Source organism: Carassius carassius, chromosome 30 (assembly GCF_963082965.1).
Source record: "Carassius carassius chromosome 30, fCarCar2.1, whole genome shotgun sequence".
In the NCBI taxonomy this organism is placed as follows: Eukaryota; Metazoa; Chordata; class Actinopteri; order Cypriniformes; family Cyprinidae; genus Carassius; species Carassius carassius.
Window position 1 is genome coordinate 26,790,591 of NC_081784.1, and position 22,810 is coordinate 26,813,400.

The 22,810-nt window shown below is 37.3% G+C and overlaps 1 protein-coding gene across 1 annotated transcript in view; it reads left to right on the forward strand.

The window, feature by feature from the left end:
• Positions 1-22,810, forward strand: part of LOC132110978 (1-acyl-sn-glycerol-3-phosphate acyltransferase epsilon-like) — a 95,615-nt gene that overhangs the window by 19,825 nt on the left and 52,980 nt on the right. The window contains exon 5 of the mRNA XM_059518128.1: positions 9,917-10,007. Within this exon, the coding sequence (XP_059374111.1) occupies positions 9,917-10,007 (91 nt within the window). The remainder of the gene's footprint in view (positions 1-9,916; positions 10,008-22,810) is intronic.

Below are 22,810 nucleotides of genomic sequence, written 5' to 3' on the forward strand. Positions count from 1 at the left end.
CCTTAGACGGCACTGCATCACATACAGGAATGCTACTGTAATGGAAGTCACAACATGGGCTCAGGAACACTTCCAGAAAACATTGACGGTGAACACAATCCACCATGCCATCCGCCGTTGCCGGCTAAAACTCTATAGGTCAAAAAAGAACCCATATCTAAACATTATCCAGAAACGCAGGCATTTTCTCTGGGCCAAGGCTCATTTAAAATGAACTGTGGCAAAGTGGAAAACTGTTCTGTGGTCAGACGAATCAAAAAATTTAAATTCTTTTCGTAAAACTGGGATGCCATGTCATCCAGACTAAAGAGGACAAGGACAACCCAAGTTGTTATCAGCGCTCAGTTCAGAAACCTGCTTTTCTGATGGTATGGGGTTGCATGAGTGTGTGTGGCATGGGCAGCTTACACATCTGGAAAGGCACCATCAACTCTGAAAGGTAGAAAAACATGCTCCCATCCAAGACATTGCCTTTTCCAACATGACAATGCCAAACCACATACTGCATCAATTACAACATCATGGCTGTGTAGAAGGAGGATCCGGGTACTGACTTGATTTAATATTTTTTATTATTATTATTATTATTCTTTTCTTTTCTTTTTATGTAGACCTTTTTTTTTTAATTTCCCAATTGAGGTACAGGATGTGGAAATTTCAGAAAAATGCTTGTTATATATATTGGTTCCATTTGTGAGTTATTAAAATTTTTTAAATGACATAATATTGTTAAATCAATATTTATACTCTTAGAATATAATCGTATCTAAATCGTATCGTATAATTTTTTGAGGTATAGCAAATATTGTATATCAGGGTTTGAGAATTGATATATATCGTATCGTGACAAACCATCGTAGTACAAATGCAGATGGCTATCAAATATAGATGGCTATATTTGAAAAATGTACTATGATAGTGTGTAGAACCATGCAATATTTTTCATTTTGTTGCGTTCACCTCATTCTTTTTCCACATTCCATTGCACTGCATTGTTTTTCTGTATAAACATGCACTTGATGGACATGTTTGACCGTTAAGCTTGTTTTGCCATGGCGGATCGCTATTTACATGGCAGAATTTGTAGGCGGAAAAGCTGAACGCTTCTCAAGCGAAGAAACCGATCTGCTCGTGCGCAAAGTTAAAGCATGCGATTAGATCATCTATGGGACAAGCAGGCATCCACCAAAGCTTTTCACAATGAGTGAGTCACTTAGCCAATTTCTTTTATCATTATAAGAAGAAGTTGGCTGAATTGCAAATAGGTAGTCTAATTCTGATACACGCAATGACTATCCATCATTAGGGCCCAAGCACAGATGGTGTGAGGACCCTATTGAAATTGCTCTGTTTATTATTACGGCTCAAGCTCAGAGGGCGAGAGACCTATTGTTTTTTTTTAGGATTATTTTTTATTATTTTTTTTTCCCAACATCTCAGGGCCTTTTGGGGACCTTAGTATTCTCGAAAACTCTTGAAAATTGGCACACACCTGCCACCTGCACACACCTGAATCTGGCCGGGCAGAGACTGATACACGGGTGTGTCACAGGGGCTCTACAGCGCCCCCGTCTGCCATATATACAACATACATGGCTGTGTAGAAGGAGGATCCGGGTACTGACTTGATTTAATATTTTTTATTATTATTATTATTATTCTTTTCTTTTCTTTTTATGTAGACCTTTTTTTTTTTGAATTTCCCAATTGAGGTACAGGATGTGGACTCTTAACATGCTCAAAAACTCTTGAAAATTTGCACACTCCTTAGAATCTGTGGCCATTAGGATGCTGCAGAGGCTGGGACCCGGGTGTGGCACAGGGGCTCTACGATGCCCCCTGGAACACAGTCAGAAATGTTGATGTATAGCTCACACATACTTGCATGTATTCATATATAACTCCGTACACTTATAGATCTCATTGTGCCAAACAACTTTCGTATTGCATGTTATAGGCTCCGCCCAACAGGAAGTCAGCTATTTAGAGCTATGTAAAAAGTGCATGCTGAGGACTTCTGGGAAGATGACGACGTGAGAAGTTGTAAAGTGTCTGCTCCACACATTTCTTATTATTTAGCGGCTTATTTTGCACTTATTAAGTGACATAGTGTGAAAATACCACTCGCAACCCTTAGTAGAATAACATGCCTAGAAACAATACAAAAAATACGACTGATAATACTGAGGACGCGGGTGATATGCAGAGTGGACGGGGCCGCCTCGTGCCAGGGGGGTGTCAGAGAGCTCCTAGGTGGCATTCGTTCTGAGGTAGTGGCGCTCAGAGTGGAGATTCTAGCAGAGCTTAAATCATCTATCTCTGCAGTGAAAACTTCATTTTTAGAGCAAGAAACAAAGCTGAAGGATGTGGATCATCGTGGGTGGATGTGTTACTGCCCTGGAATCTACGTGTTCAACACTGTTGAAAGATAATGAAAGACTGAGGGCCAAAATCGACAACTTGGAAAATCAATACAGAAGAAATAATGTGTGTGTGATTGGTTATCCCCAAGGGCTCCGAAGGTCCTCATCCCTCTGCATTTATTGAAAAAATGTTACACGAAGTATTCGGGGAGCAGAGTTTTGCCAAGAAGCCGGAGGTGGTGAGAGCTCATCGCTCCCTAGCCCCGCCGCCGAAAGCTAATCAGCCTCCCACACCGTTCATCGTGCGATTGAACTGATTCTTCGTTTGGCACGAGAAAGGGGACAGGTGTTATACAAAGGATCGCCTATATACTTTTACCTCGATGTCAGCGCTGAAGTTGCAAAGTGGAGATCGGCCTTTAACAAGGTCAAAGCTCAACTCAGAGGAGCGGGAATTGAATTCGGCCTGCTTTTCCCTGCACGGCTACGGATCAATCATGACGGAATGAGACATTTATTTGACTGTCCACAATGGGCTTTGGAATTTGTGAGGGGAATTGTACCCCCTTCAGCAAGTGAGTAGGAATGATCATCGCAACAGAGACTGTGTCTCCGATTTTGCTTTATTCAGCGTCACGCTATGCTTGGATAACTTTATGGTTTGATTAAGTTACGTTACACGATGGAAAATGGAGAGACTAATTATAGTTTGGACTGATCCACACTCATAATTTCAAATTCAAAATGTCATTTGTTCTTGTTTTCAACGACAATTTATTAATTAATAAATAAATGCAGATAATTGCACTGCCTTTTCTTTTCACAATGTTGTTCGGGTTCAATTTGCACACGTGGTTTGCTATAACAGATTCAGTACTATTGTCTTTATCACTTAGAATTACTTCTTGATAATATGTCCAAGTTCAATAAAAGTGATGCAAATTTTATAACATGGAACATAAAAGGCATGACCAATGACATTAAAAGAAATAAGATTTTTTTCTTACTTACGACAACTGAGCGCAGACATAATTTTTCAACAGGAAACCCATATTCTTAACTCAGATGTAATTAAATTAAGACGGAGTTGGGGAGGTCAGGTATTTCACTCAAGTTTCAATGCAAAAGGCAGAGGTATGGCTATCCTAATTAGAAAGGGCATTTCTTTCACCAGTGAAAAGGTTATCAGTGACTCCTCTGGTCACTTTGTTATCGTTACAGGCCGCCTGCTGTACAAACAAGTAATTCTTGTTAACATTTATGCTCCAAACTTTGATGACAGTAATTTTTTCACCAAGGTCTTCACATCTATTCCACCAGCTGACAATTATGCATTAATAATAGGTGGGGTCTTAAACTGTTTTTTGTAACACATTATTGGATAGATCCTCCTCCAAAGTTGTACAGCCTTCTAAGGCAGCTACAAACATTAAGAATCTCTGTGATCAATTTGGACTAGTAGACCCCTGGAGACTTCTTTTCCCTTCTTCCAGGACATTTTCCTTTTTCTCGCCTTTTCATCGCTCATATAGCTGCATTGATTTTTTTTCTTGGTTGATAAGACTCTCATGCCCAGGTAAATAATATATCCAAGATATACATACACCGGCTGAAATGTTTTTAAATCACTTGTACCCTACCTGATCAAAAAAATCCAGTCTCTGCCTGTCACTTTGAGTCTTGATAAATTTTTAAATCCCTGCAGTCAAGATGTTCCTCTGTCAGTCACGGATTATGGAAAGTGAAACATAAATCTATTGAGGGTGGTTGGATTTATTCATGCACTTTAAATATTAATTTGAAGCTTCTTTCTTTTCAGATTCTTATTCACGGCTTTATCATAATAGGCTGCATATTAACCTATTGGGAGAAAATTGCAAGCTCTATGTGAAATCAGACATTTTGAGTGTTGACATATAGTCAAAATGGCAGAATCATAACAGCCTGCGAATATTCAACTGTTAGATTGGTAGTCGATTCAGGCTCCTCAAATCGAAGCATCGAATCGTTGACTATTTGGGGTCACCCCTAATATATATATATATATGTATTAGTGGTGGGCATAGATTAATTTTTTTAATCTAGATTAATCTCACTGTAATCTTGAAATACTCCATCTGTAGTGCGTATGCGTTTCGTTTTTTTTTACGCACCCATGTTAACGGATTCCAGCGTTCACACGGTTGCGGTCCATCAGTGCGTTCCAGGAGCGGTGCGTCTGCAGCAGTGCAGCGATATTTTATGTACCAAGTGGCGGACTGCAAACGTGTACTGTGTGAAAGCACAATGAGTATGAGTCCGTGCTGCTTCTGCACCACATACGTAACGCACACAGACTGCATACACACTGCAGACGGATTATGTGTGAAACAGGCGTGCGTCTTGTTGAGGTTTCCATTGGGAAGCTTCTTTAAAAATAAAAATTTCCTGAAGCAAACCCGGCGGCTTCAGATACATCCATGTTAGCAAGTCACATTTGATGTGGTAATTTCACAGTAGGCATATTGGGGGGTTATCGAGGGTTATTGTAAATGCATGTGCCCGCTGGGCACAGTTTACCTGATGCCACCAGGGTGGCGTTTGCACTGGTGGCTTGAGCCAGCCATCGCTGCTTGCAGCTATATTTATTCTTCTTCTCCCCAATTAATCGCATTTTTGAGGGCCTAAACATAGTCAAAAAGTCACAAAACTTTGCACACACATGTATTTTTACACACATGTAACACACCAATACCTACAAAAAGTCTCTTGGACCTAAATCCTAAAGCCAACAGGAAGTCAGTTATTTGTAATTTTCTTGGCAAATTTTGTGTCATTTTTGCCATTTACAGATGTTGTATTTCAACGAACTCCTTCTAGGGATTTATTCAGATCAACACCAAATTTGGCATGCCTAATCTAGAGGCCTTTGCGATGTTAAATTGCAAAGATCTTGAGTTTTTGTTTGTGTGTCCGTGGCTGCCTGACGAATTTTGATGATACTTCATGAAAAAGGAAGTTGCTATAACTCAGACATACAATGTCCAGTCTGCCCAAAACTTCACATGTTGGATAAGACTCCTGACCTGAACAGATTTACATTGTCATATTCAGTTATAGTCATAGCGCCACCTGCAGGCAACAGGAAGTGTCATGTTTTATGCTGCAACAAACTACTCCTTGATATTTGATGACATCAATATTTTTTTTGGTCAGTCTAATCTAAAGGACTTTGTGATGTTAAATTGCGAAGATAGTGAGTTTTCGTTGAAGGGCGTGTCTGTGGTGCCACGACAATGTTCGATGTCTCGCCATTGGAATAGAAGTTGTTGTAACTCAGGCATAAAATATCTGAACTTCCCCAAACTTCACATGTTTGATAAGACTCCTGGCCTGAACACATCTGAAGGCCAATATTCCATTGAATGTGACAAAATGGCTCGATAGCGCCACCTATACACTTTCAACGGAGTGCGCCTCATGCTATGTGGATATTAAATTATGTTGTGGGATAATTAAATATATTCTAAATAAACTGCAAATATAAAATTATATACATTTATTTTGTCCTCACATTCTTTCTTGTAACTCTTCCCCTCTCAGTGACACACAGCTGACTGAACGGCTCATTATGCAGGCCTTTGTCTTCTCAGGTGTACATCATAATGATATTCATGATAGTTGATGTCTACTCGCATATGACTTTTACAAACAAAAAGTGTCTTAGAAAATTTAAATCAATATATTGTTTTCTGTAATTGAGTAAACAAGATGATTTTCACATAATTTAGAAAGAAAAATTCTAGACTCCAGTTCTCAAAAGTCCTGGGAACCAATGTTCTTTGTGGTTTTTTTTTTTTTGCCTTATTCAAGTGATTTAACATTTTTAGTTTTTCACTAACCATGCATAACATTTTTTTTCTCAAAAATACAATCATGTACATACATGCACTTCACATATTATTATAGCCCAGTTTGTGCTGATTAGAGTGAGATTAGACTTTACCCATTTAGATATTTATAAGAAACTGAAAAAAGCACAAATGTCAGGGCATGACAAAAATACCCTTAGACTCCAGAGGGTTACAATAGCAATGCACCAGCAATGTGCCTGAACACCTCCTTTTTAGACCAGACCATGCATTTGTTAATTAAACGACGTGGCGCTGGTTGAGAAAATGCCAATGGCGCTGGACTGAATCTAGCAAACACACTTGCGCTGCACCTTGCGCCTGGTGTATGATAGGGCCCTTAATGTTCAAAAAACACATTCTTTGTTCAAATACTTTACAAATACTGTACATTATTGTAGGTCCTCTATGCCCCGCCTCTCTCAAACGCATCATTTTCTACAAAGTTCCTCCTTCCGACAAGCGCAGTCTGCTCTGAATGGCCAACTGACCCAGTGCATTGTGATTTGGCCAATCACCGCAGGCACTCGTTGGAAATATAACGCCCCTTTGCATAATCGTGAACTTCTTTCAAAATAAATGTAAAGACAGTTAATAATGTCCTTAGATTTACAATCAGTTCAAAGCCCAAAAGAGGAACATAGGCTTGACAGACACCGTGATGAAGCTCATATGTCTTTGCGGTACATAAGCCACTGACGGTTAAGACAGCTGACTCCACTGTGTAACCGTCTCTCTCTCTCTCTCTCTCTCTCTCTCTCACACACACACACACACACACACACACACACTCACTAATCTGAATCCAAAATTGTGATGATTATTAAAGTGATAACCATAAGTAATAAATGGGATAGAAAAAATCTGATATGTCAGAATCGATAGAATTGCAGACTAATAGAATTGCCGCTTGTTCTAATGAGTTTCTTTGTTTTCCGTTTTATTACTAACCTTTCATTTTACCTTTAAGCAATGTTTACTTAAAAGAAATATTTGAAGGCTACATGCTGTTTAAATGTACAAATGTTATTATTTTTAGCATTAATAATAAACTAATTTGTTTGTTTGTTTATTCATTTATTTTCAAATAATTAAATAGTTCCAGTAGTTTTTACTAAAGTACCAAGAAATGTGAAATTTTACTGCTACAACACTATTTGTAGTATTGTTATAGTATCAAATTCTGAATTTATTATTGTAAATTTGAACCTGTAATCGTTATAAACTATATATTATATAATTTTTTTATTTTTTTATTTATTTATTTTTTCAATATAAAATATAGTGTGAAAAATCTACAGAGAAGTCTGGAAGCTTGAGTCTGGAAATGTATGTAATTTTGAAATGGAAAATGTTTTGGAACCCTGTAGTGCAGGACACTATTGTTTTGTTTTCCTTAAGGTTATTAGTGCCCAAGCACTGAAAGTAGTGATAATAAATAGCTATTACCATTGTGTGTCATTACCATTGTAATATTATCATTACCATTGCCAGTAGTTGCATTACCAAAGTGGTTGTTACATAAAGTACAAGAATGGAGCCACATAGTTACAGGAATAATATTTGATAAATTTAAATGAACTATAGGATATTTATTGAGATTATTTTTTCTTCTCCAGACATTAAAAAAAATCATTTAAAAAGTGCTATCTACTTCTCTCTCAATGCTTGTATGGAATTTTCTGGGCTAAAAGACATTTTCCCATGACACTATTTGGGCTATCCAGCTGTGTCATTAATGTTCCTATCATACTATGGGTAGGGATGGGTACCGAAACCTGGTATTAAACTGGCCCCGGGACTAAATTATGAAAGACCGTAGTATCAGTAAGATCTGACGCTATCGGTTCTGCTTTCGGTACTGGAGGGAAAAAAATTAATGTACTATGTATTTTTGCTTATTAATGTTATTGTGCACATTTTATCTTACCAAATATTTATAACGTGCGATCATATTAAGACGTTTGTCTGTGATCTGCGAGAGCTCTCATGCGCGCCGCGGAGGCTGTCTGTCAGTCACACACACACACACACACCACAACGAGTGCGGCGCACGCACACGACACGCATAACAGTACGAAAACTCCCGCTTAATAATAAAGAGTGACGATGGCGAAGAGATTTGATTAATAATGTTATTGTTCACATTTTATCTTACCAAACATTTCTAATTTGCGATATTATTAAGACATTTGTCTGTGAGATCTGCGAGATCTCTCATGCGCGCCGCGGAGGCTGTCTGTCAGGCCGACGACACACTGCAAGCAAGCGTCTCAGCTACGTGGCGTGTTCGGCTCCCATGTTAACAGGTTAGAGCTTGCAGACTGTCTGCGTGAGACGCGCGGAAAATGCGTGCATGTTAGAAATAGAACTGAAGGCTTTTTTTTTCAGGCGACACGCAAGCGTGTTGGAAGCGTTTCCAGGCAAAATAGAATAGAAAAATATGTTTAAATGTCTTTTTGTATACAAATACATATTAATTCATGACACTTTGATGTTTGAAAGTCTATAGGTTGACATATATTCAGATATAAATGTAATTAAAAAAAATAAATTAATTATCGATTTTCAAATATTGCACCTGTCAAACATAGTCTATTTTGCCGTCAATACTGTTGACGGTGTCCTTTATCAGTAGGCTTTATATTTATACTCAACATGAAGTGTAAAGACAAAGAAAAAAACGCGAAGCAGTCGCCACACAACTGACACGCAGCAGAAACGCCACGATCACGCCACGCAGCCAGTGTGTCACCGGCCTCAGTCACACACACAGACACACAACAAGACCGAGCGCGGTACACGCATAACAGTGCGAAAACTCCCGCTTAATACAAAGAGTGATGATGGCGGAGAGAGCAAAACATGAGCAAAACGTTGCAAAGTGTGGTTATACTTCACTAGAGTTGATGCAGACAAAACTCGTTGTCATAAGTGCAACAAAATTTTGCATGTAAGGGTGGAAACACATGTCAAAGCATCTTTCAAAAGTGCATTATGTGCAGACAGAGAAATGCAAAGTTTTCGACTGCCTAGCTAGCTCATCTCTGGTTGTTGCCCCATCTACGTCAGGTATGTTATGTATGCTAAAATCATTTTGAGTCAATGTTGTTCACGTCATTTAAAATAAATGTAAAATCTCCCTGGTTTGCGAACCTTACTGGAAGTTCTGTTTATAAAAATATAGTTTATTTAATTTGTTTTACATTCATTTGTTTTTTGTATAATAGATTTGTTCAAACATGGCTGTCTTGCGCTACAAATAATTGTTTTATTAATTTTACAAAAAAATAAAGAAAGAAATGTTAATTCTGTTCTCGACTTGTTCTTAAAAAACACACACACGCACACACAACACAAAGTACCGATAAGAATACCATTAAAGTACCGGACCGTTAAGCAGTATCGGTAAGAGTAGTAATACCGTTAAAACCTTAACGATAGCCATCCCTAACTATGGGTTGGAGCCAAGCCCTTTCTGTTTCATAAACAAGGGGGATAAATGAATTCTCTGTTGCTCCCCGTATTTGATATTCACAAGTTTTGTATTTTCACTCCATGACAGAACTGAGAAATGCCTACTTTAGAATCTATCATTGTCCCAGGACTGTGATAGACTCATAATTTAGTAACATTCTATTTAACTGTTTGTTTTTTGTACAGATGTATCTTGTCATCTTTCCAGAGGGAACACGCTACAACCCTGAGCTCCAGAGAATTATTAATGAAAGTCAGGCTTTTGCTGCTAAAGAAGGTATTGTTTCCTCTCTATAATGCCACCCTTCAGATATGTATGTTTGTATTGAAGTAATTTTGTAATATTGTGAGGTACATCTGAGTGTAACTGGTTATTGGGAAAAAAAATAGGGAAAAGAGTTTTCTATTGGAAGATTTTATGCATAATTTTTTATGTTGTTGATTGGATTTTGAGATTTGGTCAAAAAAATTTTTTTTACCACACTGAATTTTTTTTTATTTGATATAAAAATACATGAAATCAGTCCTGGAGCAATGTAGAAAAGTGATGGGTTGAAAGACACATGCCTCATAAGTTTATATTTGAAATCTAAAGAAGATACCATGAAATATGAGATTCATGCAACCAATTTTCTGAGACTATGTCTAGCACCAACCCCCCCCCCCCCCCCCCTCACGAATATAAAAAAATATTTACTAACTGTATTGAAGGGTTCTACAAACTATTTTAGTCATTAAACATACCACTGTTTTTTTCAACTATAAAATAATAGACTGAAACTTAAAAATTATATAAGTAATTTATTTGAGCACAAGAAAAATACAATAAGAATTATTTGAGTAAGAAAAATAAAAAAGATTTAACTTTGTATGTCAATTACAGAACATCCTGTGTTTGCTAGAAATGCAGCCTTTACAATGAATTACAATGAAAATACATGCTGATGTGCTGATGGCCTGTTATAGAGATGGTAATCAAATAAATGTGCCTTAAAGTCAATAAATCAAACTCTGTTCATATAGATGGCGTTTACATTGATAGCCGTGATTACACAATAATAGCGAGCTGATTTGCACTCAGACAGATGGTAATCATGCAGATACAGGCACATACAACATAAAACACACTCACACATATATGAAAACTGTTGAAAAATAAAACAAATAAAGAAAAAGGCAATCGCTAAGTTCTGCCCCCATCAGATGACAGGTGCGTCAGAGCGCGCATCACAAGCCATCATGAGAGAGCGCCAGAATCAAAACAATCTTTCCACCTATCTTTCACTTTTTTTTTTTCTTTTTTTTTTTTTTGTGGATTGTCTCATTCTGTTTGTGTTTGACACACTGTACGCTACAAAACCATGCCGTTTTTTTATTACCAAGACTCAGTGTCTGAGCGTGAGTTATTCCATAATGGACACAAACAATTCTGTCCCTGAAGAACTGAAGCGTAAACAAAGGAATTATCATCCATATTACAACGTTGCTTAGTTGGACTAAACATGCTCCATAAGATGTCGTTCACTGGACCCTTACCTTTCTTACTTAACCGGGATTTACAGCTGTGGATGTGTTTATGATTCGTTATTACATCAAATCTGGTATGTACTGCATTTTCATTCATGATTAGTACTGCTAACACAAATTTAGCAAATACATTCTATATAAGCTTTCCATTGAAAAACAGCGATCTACAGATGCTTGAGGTGTTTGATCTTTACACTGATATATAGTATGCCAAGATTAAATTTGTCCCGTTTCATTTAATCTATTCGTAAACATTGACACCTGGCGTTGAGGGACAAATTTAGGACGCCGGCGTCGGGGTGCAGGCTAAGAGGTTAAAAATTTACAAGGTTAAATAAAAAAAATTAAAAAAATTAAGTAATATGCATTTAGAAAATAATGATTATTTTTTTTTTTTTTTTTTTTTTTTGTAAAAACAACACCCATTAGTTATTTAACATTGTGTTCTTTATATAACTTATGGTGTTATTTAACCCTCTGGAGTCTAAGGGTATTTTTGGGGCCTGGAGAAGTTTTGTCATGCCCTGACATTTGTGCTTTTTTCAGTTTCTTATAAATATCTAAATGGGTAAAGTCTAATCTCACTGTAATCAGCACAAACTGGGCTATAATAATGTGAAATGCATGCATGTACATGATTGTATTTTTGAGAAAAAATATGTTATGCGTGGTTAGTGAAAAACTAAAAATGTTAAATCACTTGAATAAGATAAGCCATAAAACACATACAGAACATTGGTTCCCGGGATTTTTGAGAACTGGAGCTTGTAGCCTAGAATTTTTCTTTCTAAATTATGTGAAAATCATCTTGTTTACTCACTTACAGAAAACAATATATTGATTTAAATTTTCTAAGACACTTTTTGTTGGTAAAAGTCATATGCGAGTAGGCGTCTACTATTATGAATATCATTGTGATTTACACCTGAGAAGAAAAAGGCCTGCATAATGAGCTGCATAATGAGCCTCTCAGTCAGCTGTGCCACTGTGAGGGAGGAGTTACAAGAAAGAATGTGAGAACAAAATAAATGTATATAATTTTATGTTTGTAGTTTATTAAGAATATATTTAATTAACCCAAAACATAATTTAATATCCACTTGGGGGAGCAGTTAAACAGTTTATTAGAACAATCAAAACTGACTTTCAAACTAATTTTTTGGCATCATTACTATCATTACCAGTCACACAATCCTTCAGAAAGTTATCTTTATTTTATACGTTTTGTTGTTATTATGTCTGTATCCAAAAAAAGTACACCCTTTACAGATTCGATTGATGTATTGCTCTTTTCTGTACGATTAAAACTGAAAGTGTAATTTAAGTTCTTTTCTGGGTTATCAGGAGAAAATGACTCATTTTACGCGTACCCGCGTTAATTGACTCCAGAGGGTTAATGATAATTTGCTGTTATACAGTATGACTTTGAGTATAGCAAATAAGACCTAACACTTTTTACACAAAATTCATTACTATTTGATATTTAAAGGCATAGCATGTACGCTCTTATTTGACATACCTATAGAACATAGGAATGAAAACCTTTAATACAAAATAGGTCAGTTTTGTGATTTGGGGGTGGGAGTGATGGTACTTGTGTATGCTCTAGTTTTTATGTTTTTGCTGTGATGAGTATCGTATCCAATTACAGGCATGTTTGAAGCAATGACTAATCAGAAGTAATTACTGTAGTGTATTTAGAGTGAGCTTAATGTCTTGCTGCAACTTTACTGACTGCATTCTACACACTTGCAAATCATCTCATTATAACAAAGAAAGTGTGGGCACAATACAAAGAGTTCCCTATCAAAACGTTCTCTCCAGTTGAGTTTATGATAATTGGGTCATTGGGGATGAGGTTAGTAGGATGATTGCCCACCAATCAATTAAACCAATCTCATATATTGAAAATGGGATATGTGTCCAATTGTAATTTATTATATGGTTCCAGTTTAATAGATTGGTGGACAATCAAAACACTAACATTACTTTATCTATCCCATTGAATACATTGCATGTTGGATATGTGTCCACTTGCAATTTATTGTATGGGAATGGTATAATAGGTTAGTAGGATGATTCTATCTAAATCACCTAAGTTGATCTAATACAATAAACTGCAAGTACGATAGAGAGAGGATACAGGGTGGGTTATTTAAAAAATTGATGAGGGTCATAAAAGGCATCTGTTTGTATACCTGTTTGGACCCCCCTCCCTGCCCGAGCCCGAGATCTTTTTTATGATCCTAAAAGGAATTCGCAAGGGAAAAGTGTTTTTGTGCGTGGGAACTATGTGCTTTTAAACTGTTAAAATGTGAAAATGGTATAAGGGAAGTTTTATTAAGGTTTTACATACACAATGCATATCAAGAAAAAGGTTATAAACATAGACAAAATCGAAACAATTTAATGATCGTTTTTTGTACTCGGAAAATAGTAAAAAAGGTGTTAAAGTTGTTTCAAATTAAATAAAAAGAAAATTAGGTTACTGGTTATTTATCTAAAACAACTAAACAAGCCAAAAAACTATCAGATACATTCGTTTGTAGCTTGTAGCATTACAATTTAAAAAGGTGTTAGAGTTTGTTACCAGTTAGAAAAGAAAACTAGATTACAGAGTTTATAGCATTTGTACCTTACCTCAAACTAAAACAAAAAAGAAGCGAAAGTATAGCAATGTTACAAACCAGGAAAGTTGGTGTTTGTCACTCTGAGTGAAAAGTTAAAACAAGAGAAAAGAAAAATGCATCAGACATTTCTAAAAGAAAATGCATCATTTCTAAAAGAAAATGCATCAGACGCCGTCATTAAAACACCAGCGCAAGATTCTTGTCAAAACTGTGTTGTACTCTACCACTAACTACAATTTTAAAAACCGATATTTTGTTACTGACAGAGAGTTAAACAAAAGAAAAAAAGAAAAAAGAAAAAATATCCCAACAGAGCTTAACCGACGGGGGCAACCTTATACGCTAGTGTTGTCACGGTACCCAAATTTCAGTATTCGGTACCGATACCAGTGAAAATCCACGGTTCTCGGTACCAATTTCGGTACCAAAGCAAAACACAAAAATATGCTAATTAAAAAAAAAAACTTTTTAGCACTAAAAATAAAACCAATGCCATTCTTTATACTTATTTACAATTGGGTTTTATACATTTTTTCAACAGTAGTAGCAGTATCACATACATTTTACTAAATAATAGTAATATTTCTAGCACAATGCCTTTATGTAAAAATTAACTTTTAGGCCTAATGAATGCATATTTGTAGTTTTAACTGAACTTAAGACTGGTGGTGATGCTTAAGATATTTTTGGTCATTGAGGGTTTCTGTAAAAAAAATAGTAATAGATCATATTAATTATAATTAAAAGATAATACTGCTACTAATTCTACTATCATACTCATATCATATCATGCATGTGTGAGAAACAGCGCTATCAGTAAAGCGACGGTGATTCGTGCGCCTTCACAAAGAGGTTACAGAGCATCAGGTGCGCTGTGCGTCCATTGAGATGAACTGAAAAGTTCAGATCGCTTCATGGAGAGAAAACTCTGAAGCTCAGATTCTGAAATTAATGCAAGCGTCATGCGCTTCAGTCTATGTAGTAAACAAACCCGCACGTCTCTGCCATTCATTAATTCACAGAGACGCGCAGAACACGGATTCATATTTCAAACAACTTTTGCGGCTTAACATTTACAGATACTGGTCCATATGGAGATTTGATTTGATTAATTTATGCTAACTTTGACAAATTCTATGACTGTCCATATTAAAATGTAAGTTTCATTTTCATGACTGGATTTTGAGATTCCGTCCTCGTTTTCTGCTTCGCGGAAATCATAGCGCTCAACCGGGTTTGAACGGGACCTCGGTACTACCGGTACTTAAAGAAACCTGGTACCATCACATTTACATTTTTTTAGTACCGACTTGGTACCGAAGTACCGGGTCTTTTGACAACACTATTATACGCCACTGCCAAACTCATACAACCTTATACAACACTTATAAACTGTGCTCGGGAACGCTTCAGTCAAGCCACGCCTACAACCCGCCCCTCTAACGCCGGAGGTATGATAGTAGCATCAAATTGGCTGTAACGAGTGTTTAAAAGGGGGTGGGGGGGTTGTTGAGGCTAATTTATCCGTACCTAGATGCAAAATACAAACTGAGATTTTGTGAATTGGAAAAAATTAGAGAACTATTCTGTAACAATGGCCGAGACATCATCACCTAAAACTCCTGAGAAGAGTGTTGAGTTAGCTATGGGACATCTAATGCTGGCACCAAGGAAGATAAAACATGGACCATGTCTGGCCAATTTCCTCCACGAACCTTTGGACAATGTTAAGTATGAGTTTCATTTATCCGATAATCGTATTTGCAGTTACGATTTTGACGAGCAACCGTGAGGTCAGACTGAGCACAGTGGACAATGATGAAAGGGTCACATACGACACGAGCGAGGATCCTGATCTGTTTTTCGCTGTAAAAGATTGGTGTTTATTTTACAATTATGTCTGCCGTGATTAGGGATGGGAACCGAAAACCGGTTCTTATTCAGAACCGGTTTTGTTCTTTGAAAAGAACCGGAACTGTGAGCAATTTCTAAGTTTCGGTTCCGAAAACGGTTCTGGTGCAACACGTGACCAAGCGCTGTGAGCAGCCTTGCGCCGGTGTTCTGAATATTCGGCGTGTCCCGTAAAGCAGCGGTTCTCAATTGCAGTCCTCGCGCCGCACTGCTCTGCACATTTTGAACGTTTCTCTTGGCGCTTCAGACATTTGTTCTATTCGAACATAAGTGCCCTGCGAAGTGGACATCACAGGATATTCAGCCATGATTCCAGTTCGAAGCGAACGTAGCTATATGTTCTAATCAAAGTGCATTAAAGTGTGCAAGACGTGAATTTAAATTGTATTGATTTACAGAGGTATATGATGTCACAGTTGTCCATGTTTAAAGACGCTGCACAGCACAAATCAGTGAATGAATGTTTCGATGTGAAGTAAACTTCAACAGATTTCCCCTGCTCAGGGAGTAGGGAGCAATGAACAATTGGAACACAGTTCATGCACAGAGTTCATTTCTAACGAGCTGATTATCTGAATCAGGTGTGTTAACAAAGAGAAACGTGCAAAATATGCAGAGCAGTGGGGCGCGAGGACTGGAATTGAGAAGCGCTGCCGTAAAGAATGTCACGAACCGAATAACAGACACGCCTCCCTGCCTCTTTAATTACTGAGCACACTGATTCCAATAACGCACATTCCACAGACTCGTTGCGTGGTCCCGTCTTTAATTGCCGAACACATTGTTTCTCACGACTGTATGTGCACTCGCGCCTTTGATAACTGCACATCGTTTTGTCTGACTGTACATCTAACAGCAGCGCGCTGCACCTGCCACCACTAAATGACATTATATTTGTCCCATATTGTCATTAATATACATACTGGCTTCAACTTGGACCACTAAATAAATAGACTGCTATTGTTATGCAAGTATGAGGATTAGATTATTTAGTGTACAGGTCATTTCAAGAGTGATAAGCAAAGTGATAGAAAATATTTATTTGAATGCATTTTAAATGTTTAAAAATGTGGAAACCACTCATTGCATCACACCATCTCCTGACTGCATTATTATTTGTAAAATAGGGACTTTATGGAGAGTGTATACGTTTAACCGTTTATATTTCATTAATTAATGGAAATTAACAAGTGTCTCAGCCCTCAAGGGACTATTTGGCCAACAAGCTTATTCCTGCTTGAAAAGCAAAACGTTATTGATAGTGTTAAAAACATCAACTTTGAAACACATGCTGATTGATGGACTAGAATTACTCAGCATTACTTACTACCTCCCAGCAACGCTACATTCAGTGAAGGTAAAATAGTAAAAAACATATTTCATTTAAATGAAACCAGAAGCCGAACCAGAAAATTTAAAAAAATACACCACCCTACTTATGAAGATTTGTACACTGTAATATATGTTGCATTTTGACGTTGCCAACCTTTAAATTAAAGTTGACAGTAAGTAATTAACAGTATTGAGCATTGAGTAGTTGAGTATTGTGCATTTTTCCTTACCACTATTTCTTAATAATTGTTTAATGATTTTAATAAAACTGGAATCAGAACCGGAACCATAAGGTGGAACCGGAATCGGAACCGGAAAATTTCTAAGGATTCCCAACCCTAGGCGTGATCCTCTATTCATAGGGGAATGGAATGGTGTCACTCCAGGAATGCGCTGCAGAGTGTTCTGCGATCACATTAACAAGTATTACATGATTACTTATATATACTTTATTAGGGATGTCCCGATCAGGTTTTTTTTTGCCTCAGAGTCATTTGATTTTGAGTATCTATCGATACCGAGTCCCGATCTGATACTTTTATAATACATAAAAAAAGAATAAAGAAGAGTGAAAAAACAGATCCAGGATGTTCAATAAATTAAATTTTTGAAATTATTCAAATATAAAACAGCTATTTTATATAGGTTAGTAAACTTATTTCAAAATCTTACTGTTTTGCTGTACTTTAGATCAAATAAATGCAGGCTTGCTGAGCAGAAGAGACTTCTTTAAAAAAAAAAAACATTAACAAGCTTACGGTTCAAAAACTTCTGACTGGTAGTATAGGCAACTTAAATTTTTCTCTAATTTCTAGCTTGTAATTGGCTTAGAAATCTATAAATGCTGGACAATAACAAATAATGATTTGTTTATATAGACGGTTTCAACGGCCACAACATAAACAAACGTTACTGCGCATGCGCGCTTTTTTGGACCTAACTTAACTTCCGGTAGACTTCCAAATAGAATCAATAACAACAGCCAAGTCCCTCTAGAGTAGATAATTTTTGATGATAAACAACATATGTTTGCCGGGTGGATCAGGCGGACTAAATGAAAATGCAAATTCATTCTTTGGCAGCAGGAGATGTTTTAAAGCATACGTTAGACATAAAGCGCGAGAAATAGAGGCTTCCCCAGTAACAGTTGTAAACAGAGCAGAGCTGGTACGCTCATACGCTGCTTTATCAGGCATATAACACGCAAGTCTTCCTTCAGAAATACAGCGAAATAAAAACACCTGTGCCTCGTTTTGATATTTAAACATATAAATGTAAGGAATTATTATTATTAAACGTGCAGTACGTAACGTTACTCATGTTTATTCAGCGAAGCCTTTTTGAAAATCGATCAGGTTTTAAAATTGTGGCGAGTCTCCAAAAATTAATAAATGTATGGGAAACACATCCCGCAGCACAACCACCTGACCCCAACTTCAGTCTACTCATCACCTTGACTTTAACTGCGTTTGTAGAAGGCACTGCAGCCAGACCGATATACTAAAACACAGACCGGAAGTTTACTTAGGTCCAGGCGCGTGCGCCCGATGAAACCGTCTATACCACAAACACTGTTTATCACATAATAAGGCAGAATAGTTTCTATACTGTAATAAATGCTATGTCAATTAGCACTGCATTGTTTATATACTTTATTTATCACCTGCTGGAAATGACTTGAAAAACCATTTATTGTCGTGATCGTATATTATTGTCTTCGTGTTTGCATAAGTTTCAGTTTTCCTGTGAGCACCACAGCAATAGCTGGACGCTTTTGTTCATATTAGGAAATGTTATGAATGAAACACACACTGCATGAGAGTTTAGCGCTCTGTGATGTTCATCTCGCTGTATTCTGGGTCCGAATGAAATATCAGGTCATGCGCAGACTATCATGTCTCTGAGTTTGAATCTATATTTATTCACACCAGCTCTTGAAAACAAAGTGATGTCATGCCACACGCGTAGCTGTTTCTGTGTGGAGTCAAAAGGGTCTAACTCTGTGCCACCGCATAACTAAAGATGTGTTAAAAATTAATGAGAAAATATATATATACAGTACAGACCAAAAGTTTGGACACACCTTCTCATTCAAAGAGAAAAAAACCTTGGGGGAAACCAGGCTCAGTTGGGGGGCCAGTTCTCCTCTGACCAGACAAAACCAGCAGTTCAATTCCAGTCTGCAGCAAAGTCAGATTGTGCAGAAGAATCATCTGTTTCTTGTGGTCTTGTCCTGGTGGTTGTCTGAGACAAGGTCTTTACAGGGGATCTGTATCTGGGGCTCTAGTAGTCCTAATATTCCAAACATTTTCTCCCATTTTTATAATAATATAAATGAACCGTTTAATCTTAGTGGTATAACTTTAAGTCTAAGTTTTAGTGGTCAGATACAGAGTCGATGCAGAGCAGAGAGCACAGAGATGATAGCGTCAGCGGCCATGGCACTGAACGAGCGATCATTATTATAGTTCAAAAGTGCAAACAGTCAAAGTTATTATGCGAGTTAACTCGAGTCTGAATGTACATTAGCACAGTTGCCTATGTCATCCGTCACCGTGACATCAAGTGGACTTTTGAAGCTGAAATAATGAGTGGATTAAGCTTGGACTTGGAATAACGAGCAGAATAACATGGATAACTTTCCTCGGGTCCGGGTAGATATTTCCCGGATCTACATGGGTCCAGGTCCAGCTTTTGAAATAATAGACGGGTCCAGGTCGGTTTGGTGTAGTACATTACGGGTCTCTCTCGGGTTCTGGCACAAATTTTTGGACCCGTGAAGACCTCTATATGGTTGTACTGTATAAATAAAGACAATATAGCCAGACATCTTTTTTCCGTCTTTTTTTTTTTTATTAACATCAAAAAATTTATGTAACATAACACAATTATTTCAAACATATTTACAAAAAAATAAATAATAATTTTTAAAGATAACCAGTCAGTAGTATCGAGAGAGTGTGAATTAAAAATGGTAAATGGTAAATGGACTGCATTTATATAGCGCTTTCAACAGACCACATGGCCATCCAAAGCGCTTTACAATTTGCCTCACATTCACCCATTCACACACACATTCACACACCGACTGCGGTGTCTGCCATTCAAGGCGCCATCCAGCTCGTCGGGAGCAGGTAATTTAGTAATTTAGTTAAATTTAGTTGTAATTTAGTTTCTTTTTTCTTGTCTTCACCACCTGACTACTGTTGTAAAATGTTGAGAGATTCAAACTAAAATGTATCAATAAATAGAACAAAATAAAAAAATTAAAGACTGCAAGTGACGTCGCTAGCGGAAGCGCAAGTGTCTGAGAGTGCAAGTCTGAGAATGCAAGTCTGAAAGTGCAAGTGCAAGTCTGCAGCCAGACCCTTCTCACACCACCTGTTGATCTGAAAACAACCCTGATCTGAGACGAAAAACGCTCTGGTGTTTTAGCTTTAAAGTCAATCAAAAGGAAGCCACAAGGTTGATTGGTAGCATCCTTATAACATTCCATAAAGAATTTTGTATTTACTGGGTAAATCTGACATCCTAAAGTCATTATTTGCATCCAGTCTGTTGGACTCTTGTACAAACCAAGGTAGTGAGTATTGAGCGTGATAGTCCTGCTGGTTTTACCTTGAGAAAACAGATTCTGGGTTATCAATATGAGGGAAAATGATTTATGATGAACATATTGTGTGAAAGCTCGCGAGAGTTCATCGTTTGAACTAAATTTTAGTTCTTCACACAAAGGCTGCCAACAATTGTATAAAATTACAATACTGTAAATTTTTACATTGATCAACTTACATTGATACATTTTTTCACAAATACCACTTCCCGCTTCCAGAAGGACCAGAGATTACGGTTGAAAATGGAAATTGCAGACGGAAGTCAAAATCTCTTCAACATACACATTTTGTGAGCTAGAAATAACATTAGTAGCCATAAGAAAGTGTGGTGTAGTCAGGTAGTAGCACTCGCTTGTCATATACCACTTTGAATCTTTTCAAAATTGCTCTATTATTCAGCGTGAATTTCATTTTATTCCGCACAATGGTCTCTGTACGAGTGTGCAGGTGGCTAGTGTCACGTGATGTTACATACCCCTGTATCAGACATGTCATGCTTTCTAGAGTGACAACTTTTGCATTAGCAGAATGCAGCTTGACCCCTTTAGCTTTTAGAGTGACTTTATTTTTCACCGTTCTAAAGCCGTAAGATTCTTCCAGTTGACGTGAAGTCGTTATGAAATCTGCTTTGTCAAGTTCGTCCGTCAGCTCACCAAGATATGCAAATGTTTTAGGGGTCCAATCTCCATCTTTCGATACAAAGATAACGCTGTCTGTATCTACGTAAAAAACACAGGGTTCTAACTGATCAATAAGATCGTATAACTCCAAACGCACATAAGCTGTGGTAAATGCGGCGATGAACACGTTAACATCCCTAATATTCCAAAGATATAGCGGGCGAAATCTTCAGAATCTGTTAAAAGCTCCGCTGTAGCTTGATTACACCTAAGTCCAAACCTACCCCAAAGCGAATTCAATAAATATTTATTTATAGATCTGCGTGCGGGGTTGAGTGCGATTTTGTCAATGTCAAGCTGAACTCCCTCCTTCTCAAAATAACCTCTGACGTAAGACTCCTTGTCACCATCTGTCACTACGTGTGACAGAAAACCTGAAGCCTCCTGTTTGAATTTGCGATACGTCTTAAAGGGTTAGTTCACCCAGTAATCAAAATTATGTCATTAATAACTTACCCTCACGTCGTTCTAAACCCGTGAGACCTCCGTTCATCTTCGGAACACAGTTTAAGATATTTTAAATTTAGTCCGAGAGTTCTCAGTCCCTCCATTGAAACTGTGTGCATGGTATACTGTCCATGTCCAGAAAGGTAATAAAAACATCATCAAAGTAGTCCATGTGACATCAGAGGGTCAGTTAGAATTTTTTTGAAGCATCGAAAATACATTTTGGTCCAAAAATAGCAAAAACTACGACTTTATTCAGCATTGTCTTCTCTTCCGGTCTGTTGTGAGATTTCAAAACACTGAAGTGTAGTGATATCCGGTTCGCAAACGAATCATTCGATGTAACCAGATCTTCTTCAACCAGTTCACCGAATCGAACTGAATCGTTTGAAATGGTTCGCATAAGCATTAATCCACAAATGACTTAAGCTGTTAACTTTTTTAATGTGGCTGACACTCCCTCTGAGTTAAAACAAAACAATAACCAATATCCCAGAGTAATTCATTTATTCAAACAGTACACTTACTGAACTGCTTTGAAGAGAGAACTGAAGATGAACACCAAGCCGAGCCAGATAACAAACAAAAGATTGACTTGTTCTCTTCACCTATTAGATGCGTGGTTTAATATGTTAGGATTTATTATTTGAGGATAGTTATAATTTATATAATTATATAGGATTATAAGTATTATTTTATATGTATCAGAAATCGTAATACTTAAGCTGTATATATTATTTTGCGGAGATGCGTCCGAGGTAAGAATCACAATATCTCGCACGCACATTGAGGTTTTTCCTCACGGTAGCTCATAAATCCACTCCGTTTGCTGTATCACAAGTAATTGCAGATCATAGGGGCAGATGTGTAATTGTAACAGGAACATTGTTTTCAACCCCCCTAATTCTTGCTAATGTCTATGCCCCAAATTATGCTGCT